This window comes from Podarcis filfolensis (genome assembly GCF_964270895.1).
Source record: "Podarcis filfolensis genome assembly, chromosome: 1".
Classification (NCBI taxonomy): domain Eukaryota; kingdom Metazoa; phylum Chordata; class Lepidosauria; order Squamata; family Lacertidae; genus Podarcis; species Podarcis filfolensis.
Genome location: NC_139604.1, coordinates 23,333,583 through 23,346,432, shown reverse-complemented (window position 1 = coordinate 23,346,432; position 12,850 = coordinate 23,333,583). Strand labels below are relative to the sequence as shown.

The 12,850-nt window shown below is 41.0% G+C and overlaps 1 protein-coding gene across 50 annotated transcripts in view; it reads left to right on the top strand.

Annotated features, from left to right (window-relative positions):
- The window catches only part of TTN (titin), a 285,454-nt gene that overhangs the window by 224,501 nt on the left and 48,103 nt on the right, over positions 1 to 12,850 (top strand). For all 50 annotated transcript variants that reach the window (XM_083625041.1, XM_083625017.1, XM_083625016.1 and 47 more), the window contains 20 exons: positions 78 to 362; positions 519 to 818; positions 2,398 to 2,700; positions 3,675 to 3,950; positions 4,054 to 4,353; positions 4,453 to 4,755; positions 5,079 to 5,378; positions 5,497 to 5,784; positions 5,878 to 6,174; positions 6,265 to 6,567; positions 6,671 to 6,976; positions 7,755 to 8,042; positions 8,145 to 8,435; positions 8,544 to 8,831; positions 9,449 to 10,039; positions 10,128 to 10,232; positions 10,780 to 10,977; positions 11,067 to 11,363; positions 11,813 to 12,400; positions 12,494 to 12,796. In XM_083625041.1, the coding sequence (XP_083481167.1) occupies positions 78 to 362; positions 519 to 818; positions 2,398 to 2,700; positions 3,675 to 3,950; positions 4,054 to 4,353; positions 4,453 to 4,755; positions 5,079 to 5,378; positions 5,497 to 5,784; positions 5,878 to 6,174; positions 6,265 to 6,567; positions 6,671 to 6,976; positions 7,755 to 8,042; positions 8,145 to 8,435; positions 8,544 to 8,831; positions 9,449 to 10,039; positions 10,128 to 10,232; positions 10,780 to 10,977; positions 11,067 to 11,363; positions 11,813 to 12,400; positions 12,494 to 12,796 (6,210 nt within the window). The remainder of the gene's footprint in view (positions 1 to 77; positions 363 to 518; positions 819 to 2,397; positions 2,701 to 3,674; positions 3,951 to 4,053; positions 4,354 to 4,452; positions 4,756 to 5,078; positions 5,379 to 5,496; positions 5,785 to 5,877; positions 6,175 to 6,264; positions 6,568 to 6,670; positions 6,977 to 7,754; positions 8,043 to 8,144; positions 8,436 to 8,543; positions 8,832 to 9,448; positions 10,040 to 10,127; positions 10,233 to 10,779; positions 10,978 to 11,066; positions 11,364 to 11,812; positions 12,401 to 12,493; positions 12,797 to 12,850) is intronic.

Here is a 12,850-nt window from a genome sequence, read left to right as displayed (position 1 = left end):
TTTGCCAACAGGCCAATAAATTATTTGCTATCTTACAAATTGCTTTCAAAATCTAAACTTTTAATGTTCCTTTTCAGAACCTCCTGAAATTGATTTGGATGCAAGCCTGAGAAAGTTAGTCATAGTCAGAGCAGGATGCCCCATAAGACTTTTTGCCATTATTCGAGGGCGACCAGCACCTAAAGTTACCTGGAGGAAGGTGGGAATTGATAATGTGATCAGAAGGGGCCAGGTTGACCTGGTTGACACAATGGCCTTCTGCGTCATCCCTGATTCTACACGGGATGATTCAGGCAAATACACTTTGACAGTTGTTAACCCTGCTGGAGAAAAGGCAGTCTTCGTGAATGTCCGTGTCCTTGGTGAGTAATGTCAATAATTTTAACATCTATTAATTTTTGTTCTGTGATTTATGAATGTATTATTCATTGCAATTTCTTTTCCATGAGACTCTGCCCACTTACTTTGAATAATTGTGGCATAATATTGGTTGTTTTTTGTTTCCTTTCCTCCAACAGATACTCCTGGACCTGTAGCAGAGCTCAGTGTCAAGGATGTCACAAAAACATCCTGTCAGGTTTCATGGACTCCACCTGAAAATGACGGTGGTAGTCCTGTAACACATTACATCGTGGAAAAACGTGAGGCTGAGAGAAAGACCTGGGCAAAACTTACCGATGATGTAAAGAAGACTAGTTTCAAGGTTTCTAATCTTATGCCAGGAACTGAGTATTTCTTCAGAGTCATTGCTGTCAATGAATACGGCCCTGGTGTTCCAAGGGACACGCCCAAACCAATCCTGGCATCAGATCCACTAAGTAAGTATTTATTGATGTAGCTTCTGTATTATTTCATTCAGGAGATTCAGATTTTGTATGATAGTTCAGATAGTCAAAATCAGTTGTCACTGCGCATAATAATAAATAGTAATAACAAATAAATAATTTCATTATTTATACCCTTCCCATCTGGCTGGGTTGCCCGGCCACTCTGGGCAGCTTCCAACACATATAAAAACACAATAAAACATCAAACACTAAAAAATTCCTGATACAACACTGCCTTCAGATGCCTTTAATTTCAGGTTGGGGGAACTCAGGCATTAACACTCAGAAATATCCCTGTGGCTTGGGGGTATTTTGGGGTGAGTGCTTTGACAATGTGTCTTGAGGTACATATTCGACTCACAAACCCAGGGCTCACCTGACAAGGAAGGAAATTTATCCCAATCCTTGACTGGGGAGCAAGAGAATGTAGACAGACACATGCCCAAGGAACATGAGGAATGCTTCTCACATATTTATGAGATAACTTCACCTCCCTGCACTTATTTAACTGACGTTGTTTGGCAGATCTTCTATTTGCTATATTTCAAAGACTATAACCTGTCCACAAATACATTGCCAGCTGGGTCTTCTTCCAGAGTGTGGAGGCAATGTGTGGATCACAAAAAACAATCAAACCAGAATAGAAGTACCGTATTGGCCTGAATATAAGCCTCACATTTTCTCCCAAATTCTGACTGGGAAAAGTTAAAGTGCGGCTTAAATTCGCGACCTTACAAAAATTGGCTTTTGTGTTATTGCTCCTAAAGCAGATATACGGTAAAAAGGAACGGTTGTGAGTGCCTGTGGAATTTTAAGGGAGCAGCTTATATTCGGGTATTCTTTTTCTCTTTCCCCCTTGAATTTTAAAGGTGCGGCTTATAGTTGGGTGCGGCTTATATTCGGGCCAATACAGTACTACAAAGTTCAAAGAAACCACTGGTCTCATGATTTATGTATTCAAATGAAAAAATAAAATAGTACAATATATTCTGTGTCTCCCCCCCCACTAATAAATCATGAGAAGATGTAATGATCTTAGAAATTATGTAAACTAAGCATCAAAATCAAATATCTTTAATACGGTCAGTGACCAGGAAGCAATTTATAAAAATATGACATTAAAAGTAGTATTGTGCTACAAATAACAGTAGAAATATGGCCAATTCACAGTATTGGTGCTTATATTTATGACCAGGTTTCGACTTTTAAAGTTTTAAAAATTCAATTCAGGTGTCGCTACTGTTTATTATCGTTCCTTCGATGTTTACAATTTGAACTCCGTTGTTGACATCATTGCTCGTCTTATTCTTGTTGCAATGTAACAGTACTTTGCCACGGGCCTGTTAATTTCGGGCTCTTTGTCAGCTAAGAGGTGTCTGATATAGGTGTCGTCTGTACTACAAGGTATTTTCCTCAGAATCGGTTTGATCAGCTCTTTTCTTGAGTCTCGATATAATGGGCAGTATAAGATGACATGCCCAATGGTTTCGATTTCATTGCTGCTACAGGGACATAATCTTTGTTCGATCGGTATTTTACTAAGCATTTACCTGCCTGTTTTATTTTTAAGGTGAACCTGATCCTCCAAGGAAACTCGAAGTGACTGAAATCACAAAGAACAGTGCTACTTTAGGGTGGTTGCCACCATTGCGTGATGGTGGTTCCAAAATTGATGGCTACATCATTGCATATCAAGAAGAGGGTCATGCTGAGGATCACTGGACACAGTACTCCGTTGTCAAAGATCTTCATATTGTTGTTGCTGGCCTAAAGGAAGGAAAGAAATACAAATTTAGAGTGGCTGCAAGGAATGCTGTAGGAGTAAGCCAGCCAAGACAAACCGAAGGCATCTATGAAGTTAAAGAGCAACTGAGTAAGTAGCTAACTATGACCACTTGCACAATTGAAATATAATTCAATTATTTTGATTTTGTATCTAAAATTGGATGTCACCTCTTAAAGATATTTAAAATTAGGTCCTGTCACGTAATCTGATGTCTTTAGTGACATTCCTTTTTTAATGGGTTTATTGCTTTTTCCCCAAAACAGCAACACACAAACAAGACATTCAAAAGGGTCTACAAAAAAACTTCACAAATAGGCTCATTGGCTCTGCGACCTTCTATAGCAAAGTATTAGGTGTTAATTCTGGCCTGAAGAGTACTGAATGTGGGTCCCAGGCCCAGCAGGCAGTTTCTTAATAGTTCGCTTCATTTATGCACAAGTTTACCTTAAAAATTTGTGCATCTCCCCATTATAAGATGTTGTGAAGCTTTCTGCATCTGAAGAATAGGACAGCTATACAGTTAATTAAATAAGAGAGCACACTGCTCAGACCTTAGAATAAACCTACAAAAGAAGCTAGGAGGAAATGAATCAGGGATATTATATTTCAAGGATATTAGGGGGAATACAATTTATCGGGGCTAGTTCCTTGGTGACTATTTGAAAACAAAGTTTTTGGTTGGTTTGGGGACGTAATATCAGACCTTTTGCCTTACTTCTGCAGAATATAGATCAGAAGTGGCTAGTCTGGGGCCTAGCCACACCTCCAGACACTGTTGGACTGCAACTCTCATTTGCTGCAGCCAGCATGGCCAGTGGCTATGGGTGTTGGAAGTTGTGGTCCAACGACATTTGGAGAGTTGCAGGCTACCCCCAGTCAAGAACATGAAAGCTGTCAGGAGACTGACATTTGTTTTCAGGGGGAGAAATGCATGGTAGTTTCAAGTAAGAATGATATCAGCTTAAGATTGTGAGAACTAATTCAAAATACATATACATAAGTTATTAATTTTTGTGTGTGACCTATGTGTCTGTTTCCTATCGTTTGATTTTTAATTTCAGTGCCACCTAAGATTCTGATGCCAGATCATGTCAATATAAAGGCTGGGCAGAAACTCAGGATAGAAGCACATGTTTATGGGAAACCCCACCCGACTTGTAAATGGATGAAAGGAGACAAAGATGTGGCAATATCCAGCCGCCTGGCTGTGCATAAAGCAGACAGCACTTCAGTTCTCATCATTAAAGATGTCATTAGGAAAGACAGTGATTATTACAGTCTAACCGCTGAAAACAGCTCGGGAGTAGCTACTCAGAAAATCAAAGTGGTCGTCATGGGTACATTGAATCTTCTTTTCCATGCTTACTTCTCAACATTCTTAACATGATTCATCAATGAGCATGACCTTATTTCTACCTGTATGTTGATCTCTTTCTGTAGATATCCCTGGTCCACCACAGCCACCATTCGAAATTTCTGACATAGATGCTGATGCTTGCTCTTTGTCATGGCATACTCCTCTTGAAGACGGTGGTAGCAACATCACCAACTACGTGGTTGAGAAGTGTGATACCAGTCGGGGAGACTGGATAACAGTGGTAGCTTCTGTTACAAAGACGAATTGCAGAGTTGGAAAACTCACCCCTGGAGAAGAATACATGTTCCGTGTTCGTGCTGAAAACCGATTTGGAATTTCTGAACCGCTTCCGTCCGATAAGATGATTGCAAGGTTTCCATTTGGTATGTCCACCTCAGACAATGGTGCAGTCTTTATTAGAATACTTCTAAGGATGAAATGATTTTTTTTAAAAAAAAAAATTCTCACCTCTTTCTCTACAGATGTTCCTAGTGAACCAAAGAACGCACGTGTTACCAAGGTGAACAAGGACTGCGTTTTTGTGGCATGGGACAGGCCAGACAGCGATGGAGGCAGCCCAATAACTGGTTATCTCATTGAACGTAAAGAAAGGAACAGTTTGCTTTGGGTGAAGGCCAATGATACACTTGTGCGATCCACAGAATACCCATGTGCAAATTTAATTGAAGGCCTTGAGTACACATTTAGAATCTATGCTCTGAATAAAGCTGGTGCAAGCAAGCCTAGCAAACCGACAGATTTTATTACAGCAAGAACACCAGTCGGTAAGCAAAACATTTGCATACATTGCATTATGTATAACTATTATTGTTAATACTGAACCAACTTAAGTACTGTAACATTAGGAGAATATGGGCAAGGCTAAACTTTCTTAAACTTCACTGATTTCAACAAGTAAGGTAAGCATTTGCTTATTGAATTCCAATGAAAAGCCTTGATTTTCGCCAGATTGTGCCCAAAGTTTAATTTCTCTGGCTTTAAAAAGAAAGAAAGTAATATACCATGTTTGTTCAGTGATATGCATCCTTTGTGTTGTGACATTTTCTATCAAATGCCGTAGAATAAACCTGACCTCATTTGTTTTTAGATCCCCCTGGCAAACCCGAGGTTATTGATGTCACTAAGAGTACTGTGTCTCTTGTCTGGGCAAGACCAAAACATGATGGTGGTAGCAAGATACTTGGCTACTTTGTTGAATCCTGTAAACTGCCTGGAGAAAGATGGGTACGATGCAATACCACTCCCCATCAAATACCCCTGGAAGAGTACACTGCAACTGGTTTGGAAGAAGGTGCACAGTATCAATTTAGAGCCATAGCAAAAACAGCAGTGAACATTAGCTGGCCTTCTGAACCTTCTGATCCAATAACCGTTCAGTCAGAAAATGGTAAGGAACGCATTTGAGTACCATTAGAATTGAGCAAAACTTTTATCCTTCTCATTGTTGTGTACTCATTGGAATGTATTTTCCCCCTCCCCTTCTACATGTTTTTTTTACACTGCAGTACCACCAAAAATAGAACTCGGTGTAGCTATGAAATCCTTGCTTGTAGTAAAAGCTGGAACCAATGTTTGTCTTGAGGCTAATGTGTTCGGCAAGCCTATGCCAACTATTAGTTGGAAGAAAGAAGGGGAGATCCTGAAACCAGTTGAAGGAGTCAAGATAACCACCAAGAGAAATTTATCTACTGTGGAGCTCTTCAGCGTAAATAGAAAGCAAACAGGAGATTATACTATCACAGCTGAAAATGCAAGTGGTTCCAAATCAGCAACTATTAAACTTAAAGTACTAGGTAGGCTAAAAGTTCATTTGAATCAGTGTATTTAAATTTCAGGAAATGTAGCAGTTGTAAGACTTCACTCACCGCCTAATTTTTCTTTCCCAGACAAGCCTGGTCCTCCAGCTTCAGTTAAGATTGTAAACATGTACACAGACCGAGCAATGCTTTCTTGGGAACCTCCTCTTGAAGATGGGGGCTCAGACATTACTAATTACATTGTCGACAAACGGGAAACAAGCAGACCCAACTGGGCTCAAGTCACCGCCAATGTCCCCATCACTAGCTGCAGCGTTGAGAAACTAATTGAAGGACATGAGTACCAATTCCGCATTTGTGCTGAAAACAAATATGGAGTAGGTGACCCAATTTTGACTGACTCAGCAGTGGCTAAGAATCCATATGGTAAGCTTCTCTCACTGGATTTTTCTACCCATTTAGTGTCAATCTGTGTTTTAACATTTGCTTAAGAACATTTCAAATTATTATTTATAGATGTGCCTGGACCATGTGAACCACCTATAATTAGTAACATAACAAAAGATTTCATGTCGGTAAGCTGGAAAGCACCTGCTGATGATGGAGGCTCCCCTGTAACTGGATATATTGTTGAAAAACGTGAAACGAGGGCAGTTAACTGGACAAAAGTGAATAGAAAGCCCGTCATTGAAAGAACCATAAAGGCCACTGGACTCCAGGAAGGAACAGAATATGAGTATAGGGTAACTGCACTGAATAAAGCTGGACCCGGCAAACCTAGCGGAGTATCTAAAGCAGTATATGCACGTGATCCTCAGTGTAAGTTGAACACAAGCACATTTTTCGGTCTTCTGTGACTTTCTGTGTGCAAATGGGTTTGCCAGATCATAATTGTGTGATTTCTTGGTGCTTTCATTCTCAGATCCTCCTGGCCCACCAGCGTTCCCAAAAGTGATTGACACCACCCGTAGCTCTATAACCCTGTCTTGGACCAAACCAGCATATGATGGTGGAAGCCCCATTATTGGCTACCTTGTTGAAGTAAAACGAGCAGATACAGATAACTGGGTCCGGTGCAATTTGCCAAGGAATTTGCCAGATACCCGTTACGTTGTGACTGGACTCACGGAGAACACAGAATACCAGTTCCGTATTTATGCTGTCAATAAGATTGGATATAGCGACCCAAGCGATGTGCCAGACAAGCACCTTGCCAAGGACATTTTAAGTAAGTTGTCCTGGAAAGAAACTGACTTGTTGACTTTTGTGCTTATTGTGGGTATCGGTATAGAAGGTTTAGTGGAGGGCCTATGAGAAACTAGGGGCTCTGTGCTGAACTCTTTCATGAACTCACATATGCCTAGTCTTTAAACCACTATTCCCTCAGTTGTTAAAAACCACAATCTACCCACATGCTCCTCATTCTGCTCTGTTTCTAAAATTTTCTTGAGAATGGAATCCTCAGCTTTTCTTTCCAGCTGCACTATCATTGTTGTACATTTTCCTCTACCTAGAAACCCACTTGCTCCTTCTCTGTCTTGTGTGAAAGAAAACAATGTCCTCCTTCTGAATAATAATGCAATGGTATCATGTTTTGAGTGCAAGGCAAGCACACTTTCCCAATGGGAAGCTCCTAGATAGTTGTAGAAAAGTAGGGACCGCAACTTGACTGAAAGTGTAGAGTGGATTCCTCTCAAAACAAAGGGAGAGAGAAGAATATGAGAAACCACTGGTGTCTGGCTGGGTGGCATAAAAACTAGCAAAGGGAAGGAAGATTAGAGTAACATTTAGAGAGATTTCCTCTCTTTTACTCATCCACTTGCTTTTTCTAAAAAAGAAAAAAGGAAGTCTGAGCTTTATTCCCCCTAACATCATTCCTTTGTATTTTCTCTCTCTTTCCTTTCCATTCCCATCCTGCCTCAGCCACTGACACCGATTTTTTAAATTATATTTTAAATTGTTATCATCAGCAATTTATTTGACATCCATTTTTATTTACAATGCAGTTCCACCTGAGGGAGAGCTTGATGCTGAATTGAGGAAAGTTCTGGTATTACGTGCTGGAGTCACAATGAGGATTTATGTGCCAGTGAGAGGCCGTCCACCTCCCAAGATTTCTTGGTCTAAAGTGGATGCCAACATAAGAGACAGGCAAGGACTAGATATCAAATCAACTGACTTTGACACTTTCCTGCGCTGTGAAAATGTAAACAAATACGATTCTGGAAAGTATGTCCTGAGTTTGGAGAACGTCTGTGGCAAAAAAGCATACACAATGGTTGTAAAAGTACTTGGTAAGTGCTACATGATTGCCTATTATTGTCTTAACTATCCACACATGTTTTATTTTATATATTTTAGTCATTAACTGAAATGGTTTATTTGCATCTGTACAGATACTCCTGGGCCACCTATTAATCTGATTGTAAAAGAAGCATCTAAAGATTCTGCCTTTATTTCATGGGAACCTCCTATAATTGATGGCGGGAGTCCAGTGAAGAACTATGTGGTTGAAAAACGTGATGCAGAGAGAAAGTCGTGGTCTACAGTAGCCACAGAGTGTCCGAAAACAAGTTTCAGGATCTCTAACTTGGAGGAAGGCAAATCTTACTTCTTCAGGGTTTTTGCTGAAAATGAATATGGCATTGGCGACCCCTGTGAAACTCGGGATGCGGTTAAAGCTTCTGGTGAGAATATTCACATGATTACCCTATCAGGCTATTGTTAAAAGGCTCTTGTGCATCTAACTTTATGTTAGCGATTTGTTCATCATTATATTCTTTTCTCCCTGCTAGAAACACCTGGACCTGTTGTGGACTTAAAGGCTTTGGCTGTGACAAAGTCATCCTGCAATGTATCGTGGAAAAAGCCCATTAGCGATGGTGGAAGCCGCATTAATGCATATATCGTTGAACTTATGACTGGTGAAAATCAGTGGCAGGAAGTTATGAGGTCAAAGAATCTCCAGTATTCAACAAGAGACTTAACAGAAGGCAAAGAATATACCTTCAGAGTGAAAGCACAAAATGAAGCTGGGTATGGAACACCTAATGAAATTACAGTGCTGGCAAGGGACGATATAGGTGAGTAGATTCATACATTTTCTCGTTCACAGAGCACACTGCATATGTCAGTATAGTGAACGATAGAACTACCCCATGAGATAGCCATGCCAGTCTAATAAAGCAAAAATAGCAGAGGTGTCACAAAACCTTTCGTTCTTTTACAGAACAGAAGTTACTGAAATGAAGCAACTGTATTCACTGCACTGAACATACAATAATAATAATAATAATAATAATAATAATAATAATAATAATAATAATATAATTTATTATTTATACCCCACTCATCTGGCTGGGTCCCCCCAGCCACTCTGGGCGGCTTCCAACAAAACACTAAAATACAATAACCTATTAAACATTAAAAGCTTCCCTAAACAGGGCTGCCTTTAGATGTCTTCTAAAAGTTTGGTAGTTATTTTTCTCTTTGACATCTGGTGGGAGGGCGTTCCACAGGGCGGGCACCACTACCGAGAAGGCCCTCGGCGCTGGACCTCAGTGTCCGGGCTGAACGATGGAGGTGGAGACACTCCTTCAGGTATACTGGACTGAGGCCGTTTAGGGCTTTAAAGGTCAGCACCAACACTTTGAATTGTGCTCGGAAATGTACAATCATTCAATACCTTTTTGTCTTCCAGTGGCACCTGATCTTGATTTAAAAGACCTGCCAGGCTTGTGCTATTTAGCTAGAGAAGGAAGCAGTTTCCGCCTGAAAATCCCTATTAAAGGCAAACCAGCACCAACGGTGACATGGAAAAAAGGGGAAGACCTGGCTCTTACTGAGTCAGGAAGAGTTGCATTTGAAGCTACAGCAGTTAACACCTCACTCCTTGTACGTGATTGTCATAAAGATGATGCTGGGAAATATACAATCAAACTGAAGAACATTGCTGGCAGTAAAGAAGCGACTATTTCTGTGAAGGTTGTTGGCAAACCTGGAATCCCAACAGGACCTGTGAAATTTGATGAAGTCACAGCTGATGCCATGACATTAAAATGGGCTCCCCCCAAAGATGATGGTGGTTCAGAAATCACTAACTACATTATTGAGAAGAGAGACAATGTGAATAATAAATGGGTCACATGTGTGTCTGCTGTGCAGAAAACTACCTTCAGAGTCACAAGACTTCATGAAGGCAGTGAATATACTTTCAGAATCAGTGCTGAAAATAAATATGGAGTGGGCGAAGGTCTTAAATCTGACCCAATAATCGCAAGGCATCCATTTGGTAAGCACAAAAAAAAAAATGTTTGTTGTGAAGCATTCTGTCATTTAAGGTTCAGTCTAATTCTCTCTTATATTTATTATATTTCTAGATGTTCCCGATGCTCCACCACCACCCAAAATTGTTGAGATTAGGCGTGATTCTGCCTATTTAACATGGACAGACCCCAAAAAGACAGGTGGCTCACCTATCACAGGTATTTCTTTTGGCATTTAATTTTGCATAAGATTCCCCAGGGTGTTAAATCCTAGGATCACAAATGCCAGTCATGATGTAACACATGTGCCTACCCTCCACCAGCTTTTGCAATGTCCAGACCCAACTAACGTCAAGGCTCTGGTGTCTGTAAGGCCCGAGGGGGGCATGTTGAGAAGCAGCTTAGATTCAAAGCCTTCCAGTGCCACAAATCAGGGTGATATTGAGCCACATTTCCAACAGGAGGGGGAAATACAAGTGACAAAAGAGTGTAGAGTGTTCCTCTGCCCTGCTGGCTTAAGCCTGGCATTGCAATGGATAAGGCAGTGGAACTGTCTTCATATTTCACTGCCGCCACCTCAGGATTGTACTGCAAAGCTTGTTAAGTAGCCAGTTGCCTGATGTCCTGCGATGGTGACAGAAACTGCTCAGAGATATCAGGCAAGGATGCTTTTGCAAAATAAAAAAGTTGGTTCCTATCCACCCCCATTTTTGTTTACCTTTTGAAATACTAAGCATGTGTTTCCTGTGTTTGTATGCTTCTGTAGGTTACCACCTTGAATATAAAGAAAGAAATAGTATTTTGTGGAAGCGAGCAAACAAGACCCCACTAAAGATGAGAGACTTCAGAGTGACAGGGTTAACGGAAGGTTTGGAATATGAATTCAGAGTGATGGCAATTAATCTTGCTGGAGTTGGTAAACCAAGTCTGCCTTCTGAGCCAATTGTAGCCCTTGATCCAATTGGTAAGCTTTCCAAAGTAAAGAGATATGTCTTCATGTGTTAGAAAACTGTGATATACACTTTTACTACTTCTGTATTCTGTTGTTTTCAGATCCTCCTGGGAAGCCTGAAGTGATCAGTGTGACTAGAAACTCAGTGACTCTGATCTGGACAGAACCAAAATACGATGGTGGACATAAATTAATTGGCTACATAGTGGAGAAACGTGATCTACCTTCAAAGACTTGGATGAAGGCAAACCATGTGAATGTTCAGGAATGTGCATATACAGTAACTGACCTGTTTGAAGGATCTAAATATGAATTCAGGATTAGAGCTAAGAATACCGCTGGTGCTATTAGTCCTCCATCAGAATCTACTGGAGCCATTATATGCAAGGATGAGTATGGTACGTATTCCCTGTAAAGGCACACACCAGTTTTTAATGTTTTAAGTATCTTCTTTCCTAAAAGAGATGCGGGTGGCACTGTGGGTTAAACCACAGAGCCTAGGACTTGCCGATCAGAAGGTCGGCGGTTCGAATCCCCGCGACGGGGTGAGCTCCCGTTACTCAGTCCCAGCTCCTGCCAACCTAGCAGTTCGAAAGCACATCAAAGTGCAAGTAGATAAATAGGTACCGCTCCTGCGGGAAGGTAAACAGCGTTTCCGTGCGCTGCTCTGGTTCTCCAGAAGCGGCTTAGTCATGCTGGCCACATGACCCTGAAGCTGTACGCCGGCTCCCTCGGCCAGTAAAGTGAGATGAGCGCCGTAACCCCAGAGTCGGTCACGACTGGACCTAATGGTCAGGGGTCCCTTTACCTTTATCTTCTTTCCTAACATATTAATTCTCTTTTACAGAGGCACCAACTATTGTTATTGATCCTACTGTCAAAGAAGGCCTGACTGTTAAGGCAGGAGACACCATCTCAATGTCTGCTATTAGCATCCGTGGCAAGCCACTTCCAACTTCAGTGTGGTCTAAAGGAGGCAAAGATTTCAAGCTTTCAGAGACTGTCCATATTGAATCAACTCCAACTTCTTCCACGCTTTCTGTCAAGTATGCCGCTAGAAAAGATTCTGGTGAATATACGATCACTGCAACCAATCCTTTTGGTACTAAAGAAGAACACGTACATGTAAAAGTTTTAGATGTACCAGGCCCACCTGGACCAGTTGAAGTGAGCAATGTTTCAGCTGAAAAGGCTACTCTCACATGGACACCCCCAACAGAAGATGGCGGGTCACCAATCAAGTCTTATGTACTTGAAAAGAGAGAAACTAGCCGCCTTCTATGGACCCAAGTTGCTGAAGACATTCAGTCTTGTAGGCATGTTGTGACTAAGCTTATTCAAGGAAATGAGTACCTTTTCCGTGTTTCTGCTGTGAATCAGTATGGCAAAGGAGAACCATCTCAATCAGAGCCAGTTAAAATGGTGGATAGATTTGGTAAGCAAAACTAGTCAAAAGGTATATGAATTTACTGCTGTATATATAAAAAAACATTTATGTGTTTAACAAAACCTATTTTCCTCCTTTTAGGGCCTCCTGGTCCACCTGGTAAACCAGAAGTATCAAATATTACGAAAAACACTGTTACTGTAACCTGGAAAAGGCCAACTGATGACGGTGGCAGCGAAATCACAGGCTACCATGTGGAAAGAAGAGAAAGAAAAGGCGTGAGATGGGTCAGAGTTACAAAGAAACCAGTATCAGACCTTCGATGCAAAGTGACTGGACTCCTAGAAGGAAATGAATATGAATTCCGTGTCAGTGCAGAAAACAGGGCAGGAATTGGGCCACCAAGTGATATTTCTCAACCAGTATTAACCAAGGATGCTGCATGTTAGTATGATTTCTATACTTTGGGGGGGGGATCCCTTTATAGCATGATTATCT